At 48.5% G+C, this 26,113-nt stretch overlaps 1 protein-coding gene across 1 annotated transcript in view; it reads right to left on the bottom strand.

Annotated features, from left to right (window-relative positions):
• The window catches only part of KSR1 (kinase suppressor of ras 1), a 108,200-nt gene that overhangs the window by 23,417 nt on the left and 58,670 nt on the right, over positions 1-26,113 (bottom strand). Inside the window, exons 3-5 of the mRNA XM_053367924.1 lie at positions 5,154-5,301; positions 3,134-3,587; positions 674-678 (exon numbers count right to left, since the gene is read on the bottom strand). Of these exons, the coding sequence (XP_053223899.1) occupies positions 674-678; positions 3,134-3,587; positions 5,154-5,301 (607 nt within the window). The remainder of the gene's footprint in view (positions 1-673; positions 679-3,133; positions 3,588-5,153; positions 5,302-26,113) is intronic.

The following is a 26,113-nucleotide window of genomic DNA, read 5'->3' as shown; positions in this document are numbered from 1 at the left end:
GGACTAAAAGGCCTCCCCCCACCTGCTAGGGTTCATCGCACAACATGTCATTAGAGGCAAAGGAAGTAAAGGCAGCAGAACAAAAGAATCATAAAAATTATCTGCCACTGGAATTTCCTCACATGCTCGGAATGAGTCATGGTTCACACTTCGCACTCAGCCCAGCCACACCACTAAACCAAGCTTTCATGCATGACGCAGTTTCTTTTTTAAACAACTCTTTTAAAACAACCCATCCCTATAAAAACCCAGACTAGACACAATGGGAGCAGGCCTAAATGTTCAAAACAAGGACGGGGGGGATGGAAGACCTGTGGTGTTCCAGGGCCACAGTCACACCACAGATTTAAAGCACCATGATGCCACTTTAACAGACACATCCCATCCACCCCCCCTGCAAAAAAAAGAGACTCAGGAACTGCAATTTGCTCAGGGTGCTGAGACAATCTCACATTCCCCTCACAGAGCGGTTCAACAGCCAACCCCTCTTCCCAGTGGATTCAGGAAATTGCAGCAGAGTGACTGTTTGGGCCTACTGTTCTGAAGAATGCACAAGATGCAGGCAAACAGAAGGTTGTGTGAAAGGCTACCCTCCAAACCTACGGAGGTCATGTTTTTTTCACCCCCCACTCCACCGATGGCGAGAAGGTTGCCAAAAGAATGCCTCTCTTACCGAATCTAAAAAAGAGAGAGAGAAAAAGCAGGGGGTTAGACTTGAGCCATAGGGATATATCAAAGATACAGTGGTACCTCGGGTTAAGTACTTAATTCGTTCCGGAGGTCCATTCTTAACCTGAAACTGTTCTTAATCTGAAGCACCACTTTAGCTAAAGGGGCCTCCCACTGCTGCCACGCCGCAGGAGCATGATTTCTGTTCTCATCCTGAAGCAAAGTTCTTAACCCGAAGCACTATTTCTGGGTTAGCGGAATCTGTAACCTGAGGCGTATTTAACCTGAAGCGTATGTAACCCGAGGTACCACTGTATATACAAAGCTGCCATATACCTTAAATGAGACACGGTATATGATAAGGGACATGGGTGGCGCTGTGGGTTAAACCACAGAGCCTAGGCCTTGCTGATCAGAAGGTCGGCAGTTTGAATCCCTGTGACGGGGTGAGCTCCCATCGCTTGGTCCCTGCTCCTGCCAATCTAGCAGTTCGAAAGCACATCAAAGTGCAAGTAGATAAATAGGTACTGCTCCGGCAGGAAGGTAAATGGCGTTTCTGTGTGCTGCTCTGGTTTGCCAGAAGCGGCTTAGTCATGCTGGCCACATGACCCGGAAGCTGTACACCGGCTCCCTCGGTCAATAAAGCGAGATGAGCGCCGCAACCTCAGAGTCGGCCACGACTGGACCTAATGGTCAGGGGTCCCTTTACCTTTAGTGTAGTGGTTAAGAGTATTGGACCCAGACCTGAAAGACGAGGGTTCAAATCCCTCCTCGGCCATCAGGTTCACTAGGGTGACCTAGGGCCAGTTACTGCTTCTTGGCCTAGGCTACCTCACAAGGATAAAAAAAGGTGAAGTAGATTCCTTCATAGCAGGGGGTTGGGCTAGATGACCCTTGGGGTCCCTTCCAACTCTACAACTATGAAATGCAATAAAATAAAATCAGCAAGACCACTGGTCCGGTATTTCTACATTAGTGTTCTTCAGGGTTGGGTCCCTGTACATCCTTGGGATTGCAACCCACATCATCCATTGCCAACTTAGCCAAATGTCCAAACGACACCCAGCATTGAAGAACACGGCTGTGCACTTATCAACAGAGTCTCTCCAAGTTTTTGGACAGCCATTCTTGCAGATGCTGGAGGTGAAACCTGTTACCTTCTGCAAGCAAAGCAACCACTAGTCTATTTTGCTAGGGTTCCTCCCAAAACATCAGAACCAAAGCAATGCAGCCCTCCTGATAACAATGCACCTTTGGGCTTCATTTGCAATATTTTTGGCATTAGTTCCAAAAAGCCAATGTGACTTGTTGACTCGCAGCGGTTCTCAACCTGTGGGACCCCAGATGTTGTTGGTCTACAACTCCCATCATCCCTGAGCTCTGGCCTTGCTAGCTAGGGGTGATGGGAGTTGTAGTTCAACAACATCTGGGGACACACAGGTTGAGAAAGGCTGGCTTAGAGGTTCTTGGTTTTCTGGTTGTTGTTTTTTACAATTAAGCAGTATATAAATGTTGTTATTAAATGAACAACAACAACAACAAAAATAGAAAAATTCAGTCTGTTGAGAGGGGGTGTTAATAGGTGTGTGTTTTGGGTTTCAGCCCAAATCTCTTTTTAGAGAGGTGGCCTTAGGTCAAACAACTGCAGGCCAGTGCTCAACTCAGCCTCTATTTCCTTGATTTGTAAAATGGGGATGGCAACAGCCGGTTTTCTAGTGCCGTCGCAATACTTGCTGTAAGAGGAACCAGTTTAGAACCAGTTTACTTGAAAGATATCCTCACCCCATATATATGTGTATATCCATTTGGCCAATTTTATCTGTGAAACAGGCATTTTTACAAACACCACACAATGCCTGTCTTGTACTTGCAAGGAATCGATCCTTCAATGCAACCGTGCCTACACTTCGGAACTCCCTGTCCATTGATATTAAGCAGGTGTCTTCGCTGTACAGGCATCAACCATTTTGTGTGCATCCAATTGACACATGACCACTGACACACAAGTCCTTTTGGACCCGGGAGAGGGAGTAATGGGGGCGGCACGGTCTTATGCACACTCCGCCGCTGTATGCGGGGCGCAGGAACAGAACCCCCACACAAAATGGTCACCACCTGTACAGTTTTCAGCACGTGCTGAACATTTTATTTAAGCAAACATACCCAGACACGGTAATTCTGGCATGTTTCCATATGTAATTCGATTATTTTTTTAAGCTGCTGGTTTTATGTTGGGGAAATTTCATGCTACCTTCTTTTTGATTGATAATCCTAATGTAAACACCTCTGAGGTTTCAAATTATGAGGAAGTAGTACACAGATCCTGTTAAACAATATTTTTTTTAAAAGGATAGTAATTGTGCTAAAACGAACCAAGGGTTCAACTCTGTGCATGGCAGGGCCTCGTGAAAATGGCAACCCTTGCATGATAGTAAGACCACAATGCAGGGGATTGGATACTCACTTCATAGGAGGGACTTCATCGATCCTGTTGCCAAGCTGAGATTCGTGGGATTTGCTCCTCGTGAGGGTGGGGAAGTTGGGGAGCAGCTGGAAAACCTTCCGGCTGGGCGGTGGGGGAGTCCGTGGCGGCTTCCCCCTCTTGAGCTGTGGCGTCGTGGGGGGCGTGATGGTAATGCTGTGGGGAGTCCTGAGGTTCCGCCTCCCGCAGTGGGTGGGGAAAGCAAATGACTCCAAGAGGCTGTCGGCGCTGCCGGGGGGGCCTTGGTCCGAGGAGGACAGGAGCGTGGACGTGGAGACGGAGCGGGCCTGCGGGCCATTCCCCTTCAGGGACGTCAAGCTGCCGTGAGTCCAGGTGAGTGAGGTGGGGCAGGGGGAAAGTTCGGAGGGGGGCATCAAGCTGGCTTCACGGCGTGTGTCTGGCAGATTCCACACCAGGTCGTCTTTGTACTCTCCACCTGCACATGGGAAGAAGATTGCAATTAGACGGCTTTAAGAAAAGGGATTGTATTTTTAATCTTTGTTGGAAGCCGCCCAGAGTGGCTGGGGAAGCTCAGCCAGATGGGCGGTGTACAAATAAATTAATTATTATTATTATTATTATTATTATTATTATTATTATTATTATTATTATTATTATTATTGGTGCCAACTAGCTGCAAGTCATAGTGGCTGATTCCTATGTCCAGGATCAGGAGATGATCAACAGGTACTGGGGAACATCAGCAAGAGAGGATTATTGCTCTTGCATCCTGCTATCGGGACGCGGGTGGTGCTGTGGTTTAAACCACAGAGCCTAGGGCTTGCCGATCAGCAGGTAAGCAGTTCAAATCCCCGCGACATGGTGAGCTCCCGTTGCTCGGTCCCTGCTCCTGCCAATCTATCAGTTCGAAAGCACGTCAAAGTGCAAGTAGATAAATAGGTACCGCTCCAGTGGGAAGGTAAACGGCATTTCCATGTGCTGCTCTGGTTCGCCAGAAGTGGCTTAGTCATGCTGGCCACATGACCCGGAAGCTGTACGCCAGCTCCCTTGGCCAATAAAACAAGATGAGCGCCGCAACCCCACAGTCGGCCACGACCAGGCCTTATGGTCAGGGGTCCCTTTACCTTTACCTATCCTACTATCAAGGCAGAATAACTCACAAGGCGTCAGTGAAGTTCTTGGTTCAAGGAAACAAAACAGCTCAGGCCTAGTGAGCACAGCAACTCTTCCCCAAAGCTCTTGCCCCAATGACGTGGTTGTGTGGACTGAAGATCCCCACCTTCCCACTGCTCTCTAAGGCTGTTCCTCAGCCAAGTCCTTCCCAAGCAATCTGAGGCTCCTTCGCCTTTTCTGTCTCTGCTCCGCACTCTTCATACCTCTGCAGGTTCTGGGAGACCGGGGGAGGGAGGGGAGCTGGTCGCAGCAGGAGGGGGAGAGCCCCTGGCTTCTTCAGCAGCCTGCTTCATCTCTGCCTCTCCCCCCCCTCCAGCCTCTGCTTCTCCCTCTGCCTCTGGACTGCTCTCTGCCCCAGCCTCTTCCTGCTCACTAAGTCCTGTTACCTCTCCAGCTTCTGATATATCCTCCTCCCATGCCACACAAGGACACCTGGCGCACAATTAAACCACACGGCTTCCCCCAAACAAATCCTCGAAGCAGCAGTTTGTTCAGAGTGCTGGGAATTATAGCTCTGTGAGGGAGGAAAACTACAGTTCCTGGGCTTCTTGGCGGGGGGGGCGGGGACTCACGCGCTTTCAAAGTGCATTGAATGTGCTTTAAATGTATGGCATGCATCTGTGCCTGGCTGGCCACTGGGATACAGGGCTAGATAGACCTCTGATCTGATCTAGCAAGGATCTTATGACAGATCGCAATAGGCAGACCACACAGTAGCTGTCATTGCCTCTGCTGCCACCTGCTGTTGGGCTCCTTGTCTTCCACCCTACCAGTCGCTAGCAGCAAGGCTGCCTATTGCTTACTGAAATAGAGATCTACCACTGGAGGACCCGCTAGTCTCCAGGAGCAGCACAGGAAGCCTTCTTACCTGTGCGGGTCACTTTCCGCAAGCAGGCGAGAGCCCCGTTGAGCCGGGAGCATTCCTCAGCGCTGGCCCCGCACCTCTTCATGGTGTCTTTCACTTTCGACTCGTCCATTTCCAGTAAGGCATCGAGGGTCAACTCCTCCGGTATCCTCTGCAAGAAAGAACAGTGGTTTGTGTGCGTGGATTTTATAAGCTCTGTCATTTATTTGTTCAGGAAACTTTTGCAGGAAGATGGAGTCCTGTCTCCACCCCTGCCTACCCTCCTCCTATTTGGGGAATGAATTAATCACGCTATGTGGTTGTGATGTGCTCAGGCAGATTGCTGGGTCAAGGAAGACGGTCAGGAGCTTGGTCCCTGGTGTGGCTCGTTTGATGACAAGCAACAGCTGCTTTGGCTAGAGCGTTGCCTCGCTTTGAGTGTTTGTGTGTGTGTTTTAACAAGGTCGAACAAAGGAACAACGAGAAATTTGTTTCTGACTGGACGGTCCAGTCACTCGCTCCCGGCTTTGAAAGAGTGACGAGGCAGTTGCGGGAAAAGCTGGCTGTGACTTGCGCCCAACCATCACTGCACTCTCCCTGTAAGCAATGACCGGCCTTTCCTGGAGTGGCATCTGTGCCAAAATATATACAAAGAACTGCCCGCCCAAGCATTGCACTTACGCGTACACAGGTCCGGAAGATACTGCAAAAGCTCAGCATCATTTGCCACCTGAAGCGGCTGGGGCAACCAACTTGGATACTTAGACCTCAGCCCTTGCAAATGGGGCTGGTGCCGGGAGTAGCCATCACTGGGCAGCTGCTGAAGCCCACGCCCTTGCAGGAGGGACCACCCTTTCTGACGTTGCTGCCTGAATTCACCTCCTGTCTCTGAGCATGTGCGCAGCCACAAAGGTGCTAATATGGACTGGGCTCAGAGGGAGAAGGCAAACAATTGAGTGCCTTCGAGAGTACAAAAGAGACTCACAGACAGCCCCCTGCCTGCAACCCTGCAGCTGGCATGGTTAGCAAGCAACGCTGCAAAATGGGTGCATGGGATATTTTGGCCACTGAGGACTGCATTTTCTCATGTGCAAGCAGTAAGTAGGGCTGGAGCCAGAGGCCAGAGTGAACAGGACACCCCCTTTTATTTCTCTGCCACCACCACCCCGTCCCCCCCCATCTTCCTATCCCATCCTCATGATATTATGCATCCCACAGTAAGTGCAGTTTTAGTATCCCCCATATGGTGGGAGAGGGCCGAGGCTGAGAAAGAGAATGACTTGCCAAAGGGCATCTAGTGAGTCCATAACAGACATGAGATTTAAACAAGGGATGTCCTGATTCATAGCGCAAACTTTTGGCCCCTGCACCGGGGGTTAGGAACATTCGTTACTGGACTACAACTCCCATCATCCCTGGCTATTGGCCATGCTAGCAGGGGCCAATGGGAATTATAGCCCAGCCACCATTTCCCTTTCACTGCCACATATTTTTCAACAATAAACTTTGTCTTCCAAATTTTCCTCAGGGTGAAAGAGATGGGCCCAAGGTCACCTAGCGAGAATCATGGTCTGAAAGAGATTCAAACTCATCCTCCCTGGTCCTAGTTTGACCCTCTAAGGCAGCAGTTTTCAACTTGTGGGTCCCCAGATGTTGTTGGACTACAACTCCCATCATCCCTGAGCTCTGGCCTTGCTAGCTAGGGGTGATGGGAGTTGTAGTTCAACAGCATCTGGGGACCCACATGTTGAGAACCGCTGCTCTAAGGGATGGGGGGGAAACCTTTTGCCCTGAACTACAACTGCCTGGCCACCATCCCTGCTAGTTGCGGCTGATGGGAGTTGTAGTACAGTGACATCAGGAAGGCTAGAGGTTCCCCACTCTTGCCCTACGCGATGCCAGCTTCTGAAGAGACAATCTTTGGACCCCCACCACCAAGAACAGAAGACAGGAGGGAGGAAGAAGATCCGCCACATGCAAGCAAGAGGCATGCTGGGAAGAAAAGAAACAAGAGAGTTTGATAACTTAAAAAACCAGGCTGGAATCCAAGTCACGAAGCGAGAGAGTTGCTGAGTGTTCCGGAAGCTCGTTCCGACACCAGATGATATAAGGACAGAGTTAGCATGCACTTGCACGAGACAACTGCTTCTTTTAGGAATGCTTCCAATCCGTTTCCTCCTTCCTTCCCTCCCTCCTCTTTTCCCAAAACAAGCATCTTAACATGAGCGCAAATGAAACTTGGGGTGGCATCACCGTCAGGTGGTGCAGACTCGAACCAGCTGACTCCAAGGGGCAGGGACCGGTTCCCCAATCCACACAGCAATAGAGCCCATAGGTCAGACATGGAGACTGTGGGAAGGTTCAACGTTGGGACGTCAAACACAACTCAGGCCTCATCTCCACCATACATGTAAAGCAATGCCGTACCACTCCAGCCATCATGGCTGTCCCCCAAGGAATCCTGGGAACTGTAGTTTACCACCACCCACATATCTATAATCCCCTGACTACAATTCCCAGGATTCTCTGGGGGGGGGGAGCCATGACAGTTAAAGTGGCATAATAGGGCTTTAGATGCATAGTGTGGATGGAGCATAGGAATCCTCCTGGTTCTAGGCTCAGGTGATCCCGGAGAGCCAAAACCATGCCCCAAGGCCTGCTGCGCTGTTGCTGAGGGAAGCCATTTTCCCCACACACAATGCCTCAACACAACACCACCCTGTCATCTTCAGATAAAAGGAGGCCTAGGAATTGAATAAAGAATAACAACAACATTCAAGGGCATCATGGAGACACTAAAATGGCTGTAGGTGCTGACCCTGCCCATACCAACTGGGAGTCCTGACTTTTCCTAGCCCTTGGGTCAAGGAACAACACTTAGCCAGAGGTCTATATTATTCTATATTATTCTAACCCAGCTGAAGCGTGGTTTTAGGCCAGGGTTTCCCAAACTTGACTCCCAACCATTCCCATCATTCCTGACCACTGGTTCTGCTAGTTAGGGGTGATGGTCCAAAAACAGCTGGAGAGTCAAGTTTGGGAAACCCTGTGTTTAGGCCCTGATCCAATCATACATAAGAGCAAACCAGCCGAGGCCCCATCTACACTACACATTTAAGGCAGTATCATACCACTTTAGACAGCTATGGCTCCCCCCCAGAGAATCCTGGGGAATGCTGTTTGATAAAGGTTCAGAGAGTTGTTAGGAGAACCCTATTTCCCTCACAGAACTACAATTCCTAGAGGAATTGACTGTGAAACCACTCTGGGAACTGTAGTTCCATGAGGAGAACAGGAGACCTCCTAACTACTGAAAGTATGGGGAGGATATCGCCTGTGTAACAGCATTCAAGGCAGCCAAACAAATTGCTGAAAATGGCACACCTTGCCAAATATTTAGATGCTTAATGCTCTTTGGGACCTTTTTGCTTCCCTGGCAGCAAGCGCTGCTTCTCTGCACCATTTCCCCTTTTTTGCCTCTGTGGTCCCTCAGCGGCTCTCATTTGCCCAAACACCTGTTTCATCCAACTGGCTGCAGTGCTTTGCTTTTTGGACACCAAGGATGTTGCGGTGTAGTCACAATGTTGGGGGGGACGAGACCTGGAGGTTGCCAAAAACAAACAGACTAAAAGTCATTGTGGGCAAGCAAAGCCAAAGACAGGGTAGGAAGGGAAATGGCACCAAAAAGACCTGTTCTGAAACCGTCTATTTTCATCAGAATTTCCCCAAACAGAACACACTATTGAATCTCCACAAAGGTAAAGATGAAACCAAGAACAGTGACATCACAAGTGCCTTTGGGGTCCTTGCATGAGAAATGCCATCAATAGCTCGTACCCCTGACAGCAGGCACAATCTAGCCTGTTTATTATCATTATCAAGCTGGGCAAAGCAGCACCCTCCCTCTTTTATTCTGCCGTCTTCGCACATAATCTGGTGTCTGAATTGGGTTCCGGAACACGCTGTTAATTCTCACCAACGGGCTGGCTCACACCCAGATCCAAAAGAAAAGCTGCTATCATACAAATGCGAGCGCATGCGAGCAAGTGCGGCAGGCACACGTGTGCAAGAGAGAACAGTCCTAAGGAACATTTTGTCTAAAAAAGATGCAATCTGCAGATTAAGTTTCTTTGCATTTTTACAAATGACAGAGCCGGATTCTTTTGCAGAGGCTCCTGGACGAAGGTTTGTCACCCAGCCTACATATTTTTAAGGAGTGGAGCAATGCACAAAAGGAAGCCCTGAGATACCCACCGAATCCCTGACTATCGAAACATTGACTTTTGTTAAACAAGCTAAGCATGCAGTCCTCATTATGGTGGAAAGCAACTTTTAGAATGAAGGCAGCGTCCATCAATGATGGACTAGAGTGCATTTTATCCAGGTTTCCAAGAGCAATATCTTCTTTGCTCGCCACACTCCTGTTCTCAAGTGCCGCCACAACTTTCCACATTACAAGTTTCCCATTACATCCAGGTTTGAGGGTGCCTCTGGCAAAGTACAAGCATGTGGTTTTCCTCTGCCAGCACACTGCCCAAAACCCACCTCCAATCTCCTGCTTCCACAGTTGCTATTTGCCCTCGAAGGTGCTACTTGCAGTGAAACGTGTGATTAATGCAACATGCCATTCGGCCCAAACTAGCAAAGAAAGGGGGTTGGGACTGATGGTAGAGATTTGTTTGTCGGAACTGAATCCTGCTGAGGCTGCTGAGGGGAGATCTGGCTCCGTAATAGGCCTCATTCTGCACGTGGGGGGGGGGCATGGCAGGAGCAGGCAGAAGGTGGAGGGATCCACAGGGCAGGATTAAAGGGCTGAAGGATACACAGAGCTTGGGGCGGCAGCGGGCAGGAATGTCTCCCCATCCGGCGCACATTTGAACTAAAGCAAGCTATTATTAGCAGGCGATCAGCTGAACGCTCCAACTTCACAATCAGTGCTGAGGCCTAGTTTATACCAAGGTGGAAAACAGGTGTCAGGAAGACTGAACAGCTTCAGGGTACAGGAGGGGGCTAGCCAGGCAAGACTCCTCCTCTCAAAAACATTCCCTGCACGCAGACATCTAATGTATCAAGGAAAAGGGTTCTGCCTATCCACCCGCAGGGATTTCTTCCCTTTGTTTTTTCCAAAGAATCCTGCAGTTTGTTAAGGGTGCTGGGAACTGTAGCACTGCGAGAGGTGAACAATGGTTCCCAGGATTCTCTGGGGGAAGCCATGGGTTTCAAATGTACGGTGCATACGCAGTAGTTTGTTAAGGGTGTCAAGAACTGTAACTCTGTGAGGGGCAAACTACAGTTCTAAAGGATTATTTGAGGGAAGCCACGTTCTTTAAATGTATGGTGTGCACACAGAAGTTTGTTAAAGGCTGTTGGGAATTGTGGTTCAGTGAGGCAGCAAAACTACAGTTCCCAGGATTCTCTGGAGGAAGTCATGTGCTTTTAAATGTGTGGTCCATGCGCAGTCTCGGCCTGAGATTCCCTCCCCCCCCCCCCGCTTGTAGTCCCTCGCCTGGAATTTAATTTTAGAACACCGGAATGGCGAGTTGTAGGAAAAAAGTATAAGGAGATTATATTTAAACAATCCCAACGACCTTGAATTGGAAGAGCTCAGACAGGATTTTCATAGCCTGCTGCCGGCCCTCACGACATGCAATGTGGGTGCATGCATATTCTCTCTCATTTATTTATTTTCTCTCTCTCTCTCTCTCTCTCTCTCTCTCTCTCTCTCACACACACACACACACACACACACACACACAGACACACACAGAGCTAAACCCAGTGGGGCTGTAATGGAACAAATAAAGAGGCTCTCTTTAAAAGAGCCACTCTCACACACTGTACATATGTGGCAGATTAACATTTAAAACACACAGAGAGAGAGACACACACACACAAACTGCTCCACAGCATCCTTGGGAGATTAGCCCAATATGATTCATCTCCGTGTCTGTCCCCCCCCCCCACCTCCCGCCAACGCAATTAAGAAACCGCTGGTCACTAGTTTAAGCAGGATCTTAAAATAAGTTCCAAGAGACAAAAATAAACTAAAAACTAGACTTGATCTCTGAGCTCATTCCTAGGAGGATTTGCTGGAAAAACACGCTATATTAGAAATACCACGTGCAACGAAAGGGGCTGCGCCCGCCCCATTTTATCTGCTGGGAGGGCATTCCAGAAAGGTTGAGCTCTCAAGTAGATAGGTCTCAGTGAGCAGGATCTCCTCATCGCAACAATGCCCCCCCCCCAATCCAGGCACTCACTCAGTGCCTCTGGGCGTTTAGAACCTCATCTGTAGGAAACTGGGGAACTGGGCCATCTAATGCAGTACTGTCTACACCATGGTTAGGCAACCTAAGGCCCGTGGGCTGGATCCGGCCCAATCGCCTTCTAAATCCGGCCTGCGGACGGTCCAGGAATCAGCATGTTTTTACATGAGTAGAATGTGTCCTTTTATTTAAAATGCATCTCTGGGTTATTTGTGGGGCATAGGAATTCGTTCATTTTTTTCTTCAAAATATAGACCAGCCCCCCCATATGGTCTGAGGGACGGTGGACCGGCCCACAGCTGAAAAAGGTTGCTGACCCTTGGTCTACACGGACTGGCAGCCACTCTCCAGGGTCTCACCTCATCTCCAGGGTCCCCTCCTCCTCTCTCCTCCATCCAGGCAAGCGAAGAGGCATTGTCAGAGATCGAGGGCACATTCCAGCCAGGCAAAAACACTAAGTAATGGTGTGCAGCAAGGCCAGGGCATGGCCAGGGGAGAGGAGGCATGGCTGGGAGGGGGCATGGTCCCAAGAGCCAGGCAGAGCCCCCCCCCCGGCTTGAGGAGTGTGTGTGTGTGTGTGTGTGTGTGTGTGTGTGGCATAAGACCACTGGCTCCACAGCCCTAAATTTCCTAAAGAAGCAGAAGAAACCGTACGTCCCACAATAATCGGTGTGAGGCTATAGAAGAACACCTTGATATTTTACCATTATATCCGAGGCAGGGCTCCATGCATGCTGAAAGTTGCTTTAAAAAGCTGTGTGGTGCATGGTACTGGCTGCAGAATCCAGTTTCCTAAGAATCTTTTAAAGCAAGTTTCTGGTCCTTATGATTATGAAGGTATGTCTGAAAGCCCATAGGTAACGCCTAACCAAAATACCAGACACAGGGAAGTTCTCAAGTAAGGAATTTGCTGCCTGACGGGCATGTTCCTAAAACGCTGTTTTCATACAAGGATGCAGTTAAGTAGGCTTGCAGGATCGCCATGGTGTAAAACAACAATGGATTAAAAAAAACCCCAAAACCATGAAGGATACAGCAACCAGTGGGAGAAAGTAAGGACATAAGATGAGCCCTGGCTGATCATCCCAATGGCCCCTGCAGCCCAGCATCCTGTTCTCACCGTTGCCAACCAGATCCGTCCGAGAAACCTGCAAGGAGGACCAGAACACAAGAGCCTTCTCCCCTCCTGGTATTCAGAATCATTAGGTTCTCCAACTGTGGTGGCAGAGCATAGCCATCATCCCTGGTAGCAATGGAAAGCCTTCTCCTGCATGAATCTGTCCAATCCTCTTTCAAAACCATCTAAGTTGGTGCCCATCACTGCAGGAGCGAGTTCCATAGTTTTAAGCATGCACTGAGTAGCATGTATTGCCTTCAATAACCCTCCACAATGGTGAGGTCTAGCCTACAGGGAGAGGGGGCTGGCGCACCACCTCCAAGTAAAAAATAAAAGAAAAGCATCTCAGCATGCTCAGGAAAGTAATTGCCTCTTTCCTTGCCATGTGGAGTCTGTCAAACCTAGCCAGGAGGATCCCACGCTCAGACTAGCATTGTACCGAAAATTTCTCCTCCAGTTTCCCCCCCAACTGTTTTCTCCATCAATCACCAAGAAAAGAAATTGCATCTGAAAAATGGTCAAAAGGATAAAGAGAATTATAAAAGAATTCTCATGGGGGGGGTGGAGTTTTGTGGTGCTTACCTTGAATCTGAAGAAGCCCAGGAGGTATTTTGAGGATTTTTCATAGCCTGCAAATAATCTCATCAGCAGGCTGCAAACTGCAGCCTTCCTGGGTGTTCATTTCCCCCTTTTTTTAAAAAAAAAAAAGCCCACGGCTGGACTTTCTTGTAAGCACAAGAAAGTAGAGAGGCTGCTTAATGTGTCAACTGAAGTCTATTTATTTTGAATAAATAGTGACTCAGTGGGAGAGCATCTGCTGTGCCTGAAGAAGGTCCCAGGTTCAACCCCAAGGGAAAATCAGGTGAGTGCTTAGCTTGCCCTTGCAGCTGCTCTATGAATGGGCTTCCAGGAAGGACTATCCCTTTAGCTTGCTAGACTTTAAAGTGTTTGGGCGGGGGGACGGGACCAGCAGCCCTCCAGGTGCACTGAACTCCCATTAGCATGGCCAATGATCAGAGGCGAATGATGCAACATCTGGAGACCCATAGGTCCCCACCATCAGCACCAGGAAAGATGCACAACACCAGCACACACAAAGTTCATGCAATTACTCAATAAGGCAGACACCGTGAGGGGTTCCCAAGAACTGGGAAGCTTGCCTGTTTGGAACAGGTTTGCCCTTCCCCTGAAGGAGACAGGTATGTCGTTTGAGGGTGCTCCTAGCTTCAGGTAACCGATTACCAGAGCAGTTGGTGCACCAACAGCACCCTTTTCTGGATAGCGGCATTTTAGCCACTGTGATTCATGCCCCGGGAACCTCACGGTTGGATTACTGTAGCCCACTTTGTGGAGGTCTGCCCTTGAGGTTGGTGCAGAGGTTGAAACTGGTGAAGAATTCAGTGGCTGGGTTACTAACGGGAAGATCTGACTGCCCATGTACAGTGGTACCTCTAGTTACGAACTTAATTCGTTCCGGAGGTCCATTCTTAACCTGAAACTGTTCTTAACTAGAGGTGTGCTTTCGCTAATGGGGCCTCTTGCTGCCACTGTGCCGCTGACACACAATTTCCGTTCTCTTCCTGGGGCAAAGTTCTCAACTCCAGCTAACTCTTCCAGGTTAGCGGAGGTTGTAACCTGAAGCGCTTGTAACCTGAGGCGTTTGTAACTCGAGGTACCACTGTATTACATTAGTGCCAAAGGTACTGGACTGGCTGCCTCTCAATGACAGAGTCGTCTTCAAGGTGTGGTTAACATACAATGCACAGAACAGCTTGGGACCAGGTTTCCTAAAGCGTAACACTCCACCCAGACCCAGCAGACCAGGCATCCCCAAACTCGGCCCTCCAGATGTTTTGGGACTACAATTCCCATCACCCCTGATGACTGGTCCTGTTAGCTAGGGATGATGGGAGTTGTAGTCCCAAAACATCTGGAGGGCCAAGTTGGGGGGTGCCTGCAGTAGACCATCAAGATCTTTGGAGGACGCCTTGTCAGTATAATTCCATGACCTAGTGAGTGTTATCTAGCAGCAACAAGAAAGCGGGGTCTTCTTTGTGGTTGTGCCTCCCAGAATGCCCTTCCTCCAGGGATGTCCTAAGGAAAAGCAGGGCATTCCAGGATCAAATCAGAAACTGAGACAGCTTCTGTAAATCCGGGGACATCTGAAGGGTGAGGAGGACCTATTTGGCTATGAAGCCAGCCCAAAGAACACGATTCTTATTTATTATTATTTCTGCTGCTCCTACTCCTATCTCAGATTCTGCAACCCCAACAGAAAAATACCCTCCTCCCTGCAAGACACGGGCACACCAATGCTTAGTTACAAAAAAATGAGAAATCCTGAGGTTCAACCCCTTCCTGGGAGTCATACTTTAAGCACCAACCTTTCCCCTGCTAAGCTCAGAAATGCAAAAAGGCTGCAGTTGCTAGGGCAGCAGGCAGAAGACTTTCTGAACTAGCTCAGAGGCCCCCTTATTTCACGTGATCCAAAAGACATGATTGGCCCAGCCCTACCCCCCTGTGCAATGAATAGATTCCCCCCACTAGTACAAGCCAGTCTTCACATGAACGTTTTTTCAGAAGAAGAAAGGGGGGGGGGGCTTTTTGCTAGATCTGAAGCGCAAACACCACAAACAAAACAAAACAAGAGGGAAATAAACCAGGACTGCATCAGCGCAGTCTCAAATCCACAAGCAGAAATACAAGGAGGCTGGGGAGGCAGAGAGCGAGAGAGAGAGCAAAGTTGTGCAGAAAATGGCACTTGTATACCGATCCACACATTATAAAGGTGCACTCACAGCCAGCTAGGAAAAGCAGGAGCCTGTTCAAACATTCCCTCCGGCCACCTAAGTCTCTTTGCGGGGTCAGGATCTCCCCACAAAACGCACCCCACCGGTGAACTCCAGCCTCTCCCAGCAATCAAACGCTACAGACGGAAACTTGATTGACGAGAACCCCTGCTAGGAGAGAGCGGGGCCAGCTCAGGCCCGCCTTGGAAACCAGGCAGCTTGCTAAAAACTGGTTTGAGATCTGTCATCGCTCTCACACACGCAAATATGCATACACAGGGGAAGGAAGGGATTTGAGGGAGGAGAAAACTGCCAAAGGGAAGGTGTTTTGTTCCTGGCAGTGCTTTCTTCATTATTTAAGAACATCGAGAGCAGGATCAGGCCAAAAGCCCACCTAGCATCCTGTTCTCAGCCAGATGCCAGTGTAGGGTAATGGCTTAGAGCAGGGCTTCCCAAACTTGGGTTGCTTTTGGACTACAACTCCCATCATCCCTAGCTAGCAGGACTAGCGGTCAGGGATGATGAGAATTGTAGTCCAAAAACAGCTGGAGACCCAAGTTTTGGGAAACACTGGTTTAGAGTGTCAGGCTAAGGACCTGGGAAACCATGGTTGGAATCCTCGCCCAGCCGTCAAGCTGAATGGGTGACCGTAAGCCATTCACGGTCTCTTGGCGCTAGCCTACCTCACAGGGTTGTTGCGAGAGTAAAATACGGGGGTGGGGGGAGAGAACTACGCACACCACCTTGATCTCTTTGGATGAAAAAACAGTAGATAAATGTAATGCAGTAAATAAATGCCCCTATGGGAAGCCTAAAAACAGGACTGGAGCACAGCAGCGCTGTCCCTGCTTGTGATTTCCAGGAACTAATATTCAGAGGAATACAGGCATTCCCACCCACTTACGCAGGGGTAACATTCCACGCATCAGCTGTTAGGCAGTGAGGCTGAGCAGCCTCAGCAAAGCCCGGCTGCACCTCTGGTCTCTTTGAGACTTTCTCCACCGTCTCCGACATCCTCTTTGAGCTCCAGGGAGGGTCTCCTTCCAAGCCACAAGGAATCTCCGGCTTTCTCTCGCCATTTCCTGGTCCAAGGGTAGGCAAACTAAGGCCCGGGGGCCGGATCCAGCCCAATCGCCTTCTAAATCCGGCCCGCAGACAGTCCGGGAATCAGCGTGTTTTTACATGAGTAGAATGTGTGCTTTTATTTTAAATGCATCTCCGGGTTATTTGTGGGGCATAGGAATTCATTCATATTTTTTTTCAAAATATACCGGTAGTCTGGCCCCCCACAAGATCTGAGAGACAGTGGACCGGCCCCCTGCTGAAAAAGTTTGCTGACCCCTGTCCTGGTCTGATTCTATTTATTTACTCATTTCCCTGCACCGCACGTTGCGCGTGAGGCAATCGCACGTAAAGGGGGGGGGTTACACCTGTACTGCCTTCAACAGCGGAGGGAGAACCATTGCAGTTGTGTCTAATAGCCACTGGTGGTTCTGTCCACCTGCCTCTCCGCTATCCAGGACAGAGAGAAAGAGAGGGAGGGGAGGCCTGCTCTTGGCTTAACACTTGGGAAAAATACAACCGCGAGCTCAGGTTTGGAGGATGCAACGAGCACGGCTGCCCACCTGCCAATCAGCACCCTGGTGTTGAAGGTGCTACGATTAGAATGCATAGCCCTTAACAGCTTAAGGCAAAGTTAACTTGCAGGATCACCAAAGGATTCCTGCATTGTGGAGGGTTGGACTAGACAGATGATCCTTGTGGCCCCTTCTGAACCTAGAATTCTGGGCCAACTTGACTGCTCCAATCTGTGTGACTGGCCCTGTTAGAGGTGCCTCAAAATACTCGCCCTGCACTTGAAAGCAACACATATTTTAGTGTGGCAGCGTATGCAAGTTGGAGTTTCCTGCCTGCTGACATGAAGCAAGCACCTTTGCTGCACTATTTCAGCACCTGCCGAGAACGTTTTTGCACAGCCAAGGTGAGCCAGACACACAGAAGGCCGACATGTGCTTCATCTCTTTTTTTAGCTACCATGGATTTTAACCATACTTTCGTAGAATGCTTTGGTAGACTTGCTTTTAAATTTTCGTCCACCAAGAACTTTCGATTTTTTAAAAACATTCTGTTTATCATTTTCAATTTTGCAGCGAATACATAATTATTGAAACCATCTCATTATCTGCGACTTCCCTTTCCCCACCTTCCGTGGTCCATTAAAATTTCTCCTATTCAACAAGCATATCCAAAATGCTCCTTTACCCCTTTTCTTTTCACCTTCCTTCTTACTTTATTAAACTTTCTCTGCTCTGATTATTCTTTTTTTAAAAAAAAAACTTTTATTTTGCTTTAAACAGGTACATATAAATAATTTGCTCTGATTATTCTAATCCAGCTAGCGTTTAAAGATGTTTACAGTAAGAATTTTACATTTCTGTTAACTGCTCAGAGGTTCGGGGGGGTTTTCGTTCAAGTGGCATATTGAAGGCAGATCTCCCTGTGATCAGCACCATTCTGGAGCTCTAATCCAGAGCTCCCAGGTGAAACCAGCCACAGAAGGGAATATAGGAAAGTGCCTTATATGGAGCCAGACCACTGATCCATCTAGCTCAGTATAGTCCAGCAAACATTTTCAGCAGTGGGCCGGTCCACTGTCCCTCAGACCTTGTGGGGGGGCGGACTATTTTTTTTTTTGGAGGGGGGAAATGAACAAATTCCTATGCCTCACAAATAAGCCAGAGATGCATTTTAAATAAAAGCACACATTCTACTCATGTAAAAACACCAGGCAGGCCCCACAAATAACCCGGAGATGCATTTTAAATACAGTGGTACCTCAGGTTAAGTACTTAATTCGTTCTGGAGGTCTGTACTTAACCTGAAACTGTTCTTAACCTGAAGCACCACTTTAGCTAATGGGGCCTCCTGCTACTGCCGCGCCGCTGGAGCCCGATTTCTGTTCTCATCCTGAAGCAAAGTTCTTAACCTGAAGCACTATTTCTGGATTAGCGGAGTCTGTAACCTGAAGCGTATGTAACCTGAAGCGTATGTCACCTGAGGTACCACTGTAAAAGCACACATTCTACTCATGTAAAAACCCCAGGCAAGGCCCCACAAATAACCTGGAGGTGCATTTTGAATAAAAGGACACATTCTACTCATGTAAAAACACGCTGATTCCCAGACCGTCAGAGTTAGAAGGCGATTGGGCTGGATCTGGCCCCCGGGCCTTAGGTTGCCTACCCATGGTATAGTCTATACTGAGGCTGGACTTTGGGGGCTCCCCACAAAATTAGCAGAGCAAAGTCAGTCACGTAATGCACTTCAACATCTAAAATAAGAGAGGGCGTACCCTCCAAGTTTCCCATTTCCCAGGGACGGTCCCAGAATTACAAAAGCCACCCTGGCTTCTGATTTGATCCCAGAACACCCCCATTTCCCCTGCCAGCGCTGCAGCTGAGCTCGGGGAGCAGGATGAGGGCTGTTCATAGCGGCTGCTGGAGGGTGGAAAAGCAGGAAGAGAGGTTCGGCTGCGAGGCTTTGAGGGGCAGGCAGAGGGCAGGACCGCCCTGGATGGGAAGAAAGGGGGAGAAGAGAAGAGCGCAAGAAGTCTAGGGGTTTGTTTTTGTTTAAAAAAAGAAAGCCTTTGTGCGTCAGCGTCTGATCTTGCTCCTTCCTAAGACTTATTTGTTGGTGTGTGCTTTTCTGTTTGCAAACACACCAAAGAATGAAATAAAATCAGGATCGGGGGGTTTTCTCGAGGGCTGTCCTCCATTGGTATAGTGGTAGTGGAAATGCCCTGCGGGGGGGGGGCAAAATTGAGGGGCTGAGGAGGATCAATTGGCAGGGGGCGTGAATGAGAAATGTCCCTATTTTCATCTGAGGAATGTTGGAGGGGTATGGGAAAGGGGGGGACCCCTCTCAGTTGAGACCACTAAGTCCAGAGTCTTAACTTTGCCGAATCGTCTCCTTTCTCAATCTACCTTGCCGCTTCCTCCTGTGAAATGGGTAGATCGGTTCTTTGTAGCCCCTGAGTTCAAACAGCTGCCTCTTCTCCTAACAGCCTCCACAAATCCAGCTCACTCTACCATTCCCTCTTTTCTCCAGGTGGTATTTATTTATTTTATTAAAAATATACTGATTTCAGTAGCAGAAACCACAGCAGACACTCTCTGAACTCACCTCAGGAACCGCCATCTCGGGACAGGCGAGGCCTCTCACACTTCGCAGCGTGACTGGCTGGCTCCCGTTCAGGTCTTCAGGACTTCTTGCCGTGGCCCAATTCCACAAGCACTGCATTGTTACCGCACTGTAATCTCTTCACGCCCCCCCCCAAACTACAGAATTTTACAAGCTGTCATTTGCCTTGTTTTGTTTACAAAAAAATCCACCATAGGCTTTTGAATTTTCAAATTAGCAGCAGCAGCAAAAAAATGAAAAGGGAGTTTTAAAAAAATAATAATCAACAAGCCACAAACTGGAGTTTTCCCAAGATTGATACCAGACTGGATAGGGGAGGGGTAAAGCCAGCCAGCCAGCCCAGCAAAAGGCAAGCCTCTCTCTGCCCGATGTGGTGGAGTCAGCAGATATTTTAAATTGTAGCCGGCAGGCTATTTCTGAAAAGGAGGGTGGTCCCAGGCTTTCCAGCCTCCCCAGTGCCTGCCAGATTTATTTTTGGGATTTGGCAGAGCAGGAGGGGAGCAAATCGGCTGAGAGGAGGTGGGCGGTGGGGAGAGACCTGCTGCTTGTTTGTGTTCGAAAGGTGGAGGGAAGTTCAGATCCTACGACGTTTTCCGAGATTTTAAAAATAGGGGCTTGTTTGATGTCCGTGTTAACAGTTCCCTTCTCAGACCAAGATATCTGGCAACACAATACCTAAAGTGTTTTTGGGAGGTTCAGGGAATAGACTAGATATATTTATAAAAGTGCGGGTTTAAAAAAACCATGCCTGGATAAATAGATACTGTGAGTTTCAATAGTGGAGGACACCATTTGATTACCCATTTCCTCTGTATTTACATTTCGGTAAATACTAGATCACATATATTAATTATAAACCTTAAAAGGATTTCCCTCCTCCATAGAATTGGAATAGTTATGTTGTATTCCACATATTCTGTATAAAACAAATTTATGTGCAGAACAATGCTGTGTACACACCATAACTTTAAAGTGCATTCAAAACACATCCCCACCCAAAAATAAGATTTATGGGAACTGTAGTTTGTTGAGGGTCTGGGAACTGTAGTTCTATGAAGGGCAAACTACCATTTCCAGGGTTCTTGGGAGAGGGTGCTTTAAAGATATGGTGCATATGCAGCCTCAGATAGAAAGCCAGTTCTCCCATGAGCACCTTCCCCAGCTAAAGAGTTCATCTCCATCTGCTCTAATGGTCTATTTGCAGGACAAGTTTTTGCGGGGTAACCAGAGATGAAAAGGAGGCAGCCTGTTCTTTGGTTAAACAACGACCGACAGGGTGGTGGACTAAGCCTGGGAAACGCGAGATTCGAACCCCGACCCAGTCACATTGCTGCTCCCTGACTTTGTACCCGAGACTCACTCCCTCACACACTCTCTTGACAACACCCTGAGATGGTTGGTGGGAAATGGATGGAGTAAAAAGCGTCAAAAATAAATGATATCCAATATACTCATGGCAAACTCATTTTTTTCCACCATGGATCCTTCTGTAGTGGTGTATTTTATCCTGTTAAGCTAGGGTTTTTTGTTAAATAAAGTAACTAAAAAATAATGATGAATATTATGTAACTAAAACGGCACCAATCATGCACAAGCGACGGATCGGCAGGTATGTGCTTTGCAGAAGTACAAAATAACTTATGGGGGAGGAGTGATCTTAAGGAGACCAAAACCAGCCTACTGGGGGATCTAGCACAAACAAGCAATGCTACCGTTGTTGGGAGATAGGGCTGAATGGAATACTGCAGGAAAGGGCACGACCGACTGGCTGGCACCCTGAGCAGGCACAACTCCACGCTGCAACAATTTGCTGAAGCACCTGCCTACCATATACTTCATAGAAAAGTCCCCAGTGGCAGCTCGGGGACCAAACTCTGTGCAAACTTAAATGCCGAGAAAAACTGTTTGGTTCTACTTTCTTTCAACGTTTACAAAGAACTGTTTCCCACTGCCACAGAAGAAAATCTCTTTCCACTCTTCTTGCCTAAAAGACCCCAAAGGACAGCCTTCACGGGAACATAACCTTTCCCACGAAAAGTTCCAAAGAACTATCAATGGAGAGGAGGGCGGACAAAACATCACCCGCCCAGACATTTCCAACAATGCTTCCCACATCAGAATCGAACCTTCCACATTCCCAAATGGATTCCAGGAGAATTCGTCCCAGGTATTGACCTCAGCGCATCAATGATGAACTGAGCATTTTCCCTTTCATTAACACATTTGAAAGGTTCGCCTTTTTTCCCTTTTTGTGTTATTTTTGTTGAAAATTTAATAAAAATATTATACAGTGGTACCTCAGGTTAAGTTCTTAATTCGTTCTGGAGATCTGCTCTTAACCTGGAACTGTTCCTAACCTGAAGCACCACTTTAGCTAACGGGGCCTCCCGCTGCTGCCGCGCCGCCAGAGCACAATTTCTGTTCTCATCCTGAAGCAAAGTTCTTAACCCGAGGTACTATTTCTGGGTTAGCGGAGTCTGTAACCTAAAGCGTCTGTAACCTGAAGCGTATGTAACCCGAGGTACCACTGTATATATAAATATAAAGAAAGGTTGGTGGCTGGGAAAGGAAGAGGCCCCTCAAAGTGAGCATGATGTTTCAGCCCCTGCTTGGTATTTGACCTTCTCATAACACCACGCAGGGACTTAAATGGGGAAAGCGCAATTTCTCCCTGGCTCTGCAGAGTTGTGGGGAGGAGGAGGGAGGGACAGAGACAGAGCAGGGTCTCTCAGTAGAAACCTCCATTCCCCGCCTTGTTTCGTATTTATTTCATAACAGACAAACATTATCTGGACAGTATCTGTGCGGAAAGGCAAATGAAACTGCACTGCGCCATTCAGATTAACAGGCAAGTAATGACGATTACGTGGGATGCGGGTGGCGCTGTGGGTAAAAGCCTCAGCGCCTAGGGCTTGCCGATCGAAAGGTTGGCGGTTCGAATCCCCGCGGCGGGGTGCGCTCCCGTTGCTCGGTCCCAGCGCCTGCCAACCTAGCAGTTCGAAAGCACCCCCAGGTGCAAGTAGATAAATAGGGACCGCTTACTGGCGGGAAGGTAAACGGCGTTTCCGTGTGCTGCGCTGGCTCACCAGATGCAGCTTTGTCACGCTGGCCACGTGATCCGGAAGTGTCTCCGGACAGCGCTGGCCCCTGGCCTCTTAAGTGAGATGGGCGCACAACCCCAGAGTCTGTCAAGACTGGCCCGTACGGGCAGGGGTATCTTTACCTTTTTAATGACGATTACAGGTGAGTCTCAACCACCAAGTTTGCCCTGGCCCCATATATACCCCCTATGGTCTTAAAGAAGCAGACCACTTAAAACCGCCATGGCTTCCTCCATCGAATCCTGCTGAAAGCGGTGAAGAGACCCCTATTCCCTGCACATAACTTTAACTCCCAGAATTCCCTGGGGAGAGGCAGGGATTGTTAAACCACTCTGGGAATTGTAGTTCGGTGAGAGGGAATGGGGTCTCCTCACAACTTTCAGCCCGCTTAGCAAACTACAGTTCCCAGAATTTTGTGGGAGAAGCCATGACTGTTTAAACCAGTATTTGGAGTGTAGCTGACGCCCAAGGTAGAGTTACACAAGTCTGCCTATTCTTATCTTTAATTTTTTTATTTCTCATTTCAGGAGATCTCAGGGGCTTATCCCAAAGAGCAAGCAATGTATTTCCCATGTCGAACAGCTGTCTGTACATTAAGATATATCCCACGAATGAACTGAAATCTCCATTCATGATCTATCCAAGTTCACTGTCTAGAACAGGCATGGCCAAACTTTGCCCTCCAGATGTTTTGGGATTACAATTCCCATCATCCCTGACCACTGGTCCTGTTAGCTAGGGATGATGGAAGTTGCAGTCCCAAAACATCTGGAGGGCCAAGTTTGGGGATGCCTGGTCTAGAAGAATGGCCGGGTAGGGGGGAGAACTGTGGTCCTTCAGAGGTTGCTGCACTGCAACTCCCATGAACCTTTGTCGCAGTAGCCAACAGTGAAGGGTGATGGGAATTGAAGTCTAACAACAGGTTTGCCAGGTCCATCACAGAAGTTTGAACAGAGCCCATGTAAATTTTGTGCATCATGCAAACATAGAATCATAGAATTGCAGAGTTAGAAGGGATCCCAAGGTTCATCTAGTCCAACCCCCTGTAATGCAGGAATCTCAACTTGCCGTCCCCCATCCAGTTTGGAACCATAGTGGACCCTGCTTAGCTTTGCAGATGTGTTAGGAGTTTTATTGCTACACCACTTTGCAGGCATTGTAAGAAACACATGCAGACTGCAGGCAGTGAGTGGGTTGAAGCTAGCCTCCACGACCCCATGCCCCACCACAAACATTCGTTCAAAGCCCAGCCAGATGGGCGGGGTATAAATAATAAATTATTATTATTATTATTATTATTATTATTATTATTATTATTATGTGTGAGAGCTGCCTCAGGCTGGCTGTATCCATGCAGCAGATTAAGGTGGTACAGTCCAAAGGTGAGACTGTACCACTTCAGGGTGGAGGTGGACAAGCCACATTTTAAATGCTTGCCTAAAAGAAAAAGGGCGCACTGCAAGGAGAAACCTAGACCCAAAAGGCAAGGCTAGATAGAGCCTTTTCTAGCTGAAGTTTGCCGAAGTACCATAAAGCTTGGGCAGAAGGCAGGGGGGGAGAGAACCACAATGGCTGTGCAGGCAGAGTGACCATGGAATGCCGACTGACATTCAGGATGAAGAAAGAGAAAACCAAGAGGAGGGGAAATGGAATGGAGTACAGCTAGTGGGTTGGCTGGCACCCTGAGCAGAAACTCTTCACGCTGTAACTGTTGTTGTTTTTGCTAAAGATCTCACCCCTTGCATATAACGCCTGTGCTGGGCCTGCTTCCCACTAGAGTGGTACCTCCGGTTACATACGCTTCAGGTTACATACGCTTCAGGTTACAGACTCCGCTAATCCAGAAATAGTGCTTCAGGTTAAGAACTTTGCTTCAGGATGAGAACAGGAATCGGGCTCTGGCAGCGCAGCAGCAGCGGGAGGCCCCATTAGCTAAAGTGGTGCTTCAGGTTAAGACCAGTTTCAGGTTAAGAACGGACCTCCGGAACGAATTAAGTACTTAACCCGAGGTACCACTGTATTTTAAACAACTGCAATGACAAAGCAGGGGAGATAACATCTTGGACATCACAGAACCGGTGTTTTCCCTCTCTGCATTCTGCAATTGCAGTGAACTGAAATCTCTGGTGAAACTGACAAACACCCTAGGGGTGGGGACTTTTCGTTTTGGGGCTTAAGTAATTCTAGAAACCCCCAATGCTGTGTTACATCAACATCACAGCTGAGATACACTCACCCGCTTCAGTCAAACCCTATGGAAAACTACTGGCCCAAGTATTGCAGAATGAGGGTCACCACACCCCCAGCAACTGCCAAAGCTCACACGCCACCAGAGGGAAGGTGACACAGCACCCCTCGTTTCTCTGTTGTGATAACAAAAAGAAGGAGGAACACAAGCCTCCAGGTGCCTTGAGCATTTGCTTTGGGGTGGATTGGGCCCGGTAAGAGAGACAGAGAAAGCACATAGGCAGCGACAACTTTGGCAACATCTCCCCCACCCAACCCCACACTTAGGGCATATTGACCAAGCCCCTTCACCCCCAAACACTGAAATTGACATTGATAAAGGTGTCTGTCTTCCTTCATGGTGTTAACATCCCCCTAGTTTGGAAGAATTGCCCTTTAAAAGATCATTAAGAAGCCTTCTGGAATTAAATCGAAGTAACAGGCAGGCATTCCATTAGGCTGCCTCGTTCCATCAGGTTACAGATAGGTAGCCGTGTTGGTCTGCCATAGTCAAAACAAAAAAATTTTTTTCTTCCAGTAGCACCTTAAAGACCAACTAAGTTAGTTCTTGGTATGAGCTTTCGTGTGCATGCACACTTCTTCAGATACGTTCCATCAGGCTGTGGGAAAGCTGGGAAGCGGAACTCATCCCATCGGCCAGGAAAAGGTTCCTCAACCTGGGTTTAACTATAGCCCCAGGAACGGTTTTTCCCTGCCACAGTTTGACCACGGAACTTGCGCACAATGAAAAAGAAAGCCCTCCAAAATCTCTGCAAATTGCTTCTCTTCTGCTGCAACCGGGTGACTGTGACGGATTTAGAACGAGGCTTCTAGGGCACAAGCTTCAAAACAGGCCTGAGACTCGGCATGCAGACAAATTTCAAATTAAGGCTCTGTCTGCCAGGAGTGCCAACCTGGCCCCGCAACCATGGGCACCTAGGGTTGTGGGTGCCACACAGTGTGCATGGCTCTGGCACCAAAATTTGTGGGTACCTGGCCCCTTCATGGGGAATTTTGTGGGTGCTCTGGCACCCCGGGCCCCAGGGAGTTGGTACCTATGCTCTACTCATTTAAGGAAGTATCATGGCTTCTCTCAAAGAATTCTGGGGACTGTAGTTTGTTCTGAGAACTGTGAGGAGACCCCTAATCCCTCACCAGCTCAGTTTAATAGTCAATCCCTCTTCCCAGGGAATTCTGGGTACTGTAGCTCGGTGAGGGGAATAGAGGTCTCCTAAGAATTCTCTTAGGGACGCGGGTGGTGCTGTGGGTTAAACCACAGAGTCTA

This window comes from Podarcis raffonei, chromosome 15, assembly GCF_027172205.1.
Source record: "Podarcis raffonei isolate rPodRaf1 chromosome 15, rPodRaf1.pri, whole genome shotgun sequence".
In the NCBI taxonomy this organism is placed as follows: Eukaryota; Metazoa; Chordata; class Lepidosauria; order Squamata; family Lacertidae; genus Podarcis; species Podarcis raffonei.
This window is presented reverse-complemented; position numbering and strand designations above follow the sequence as displayed.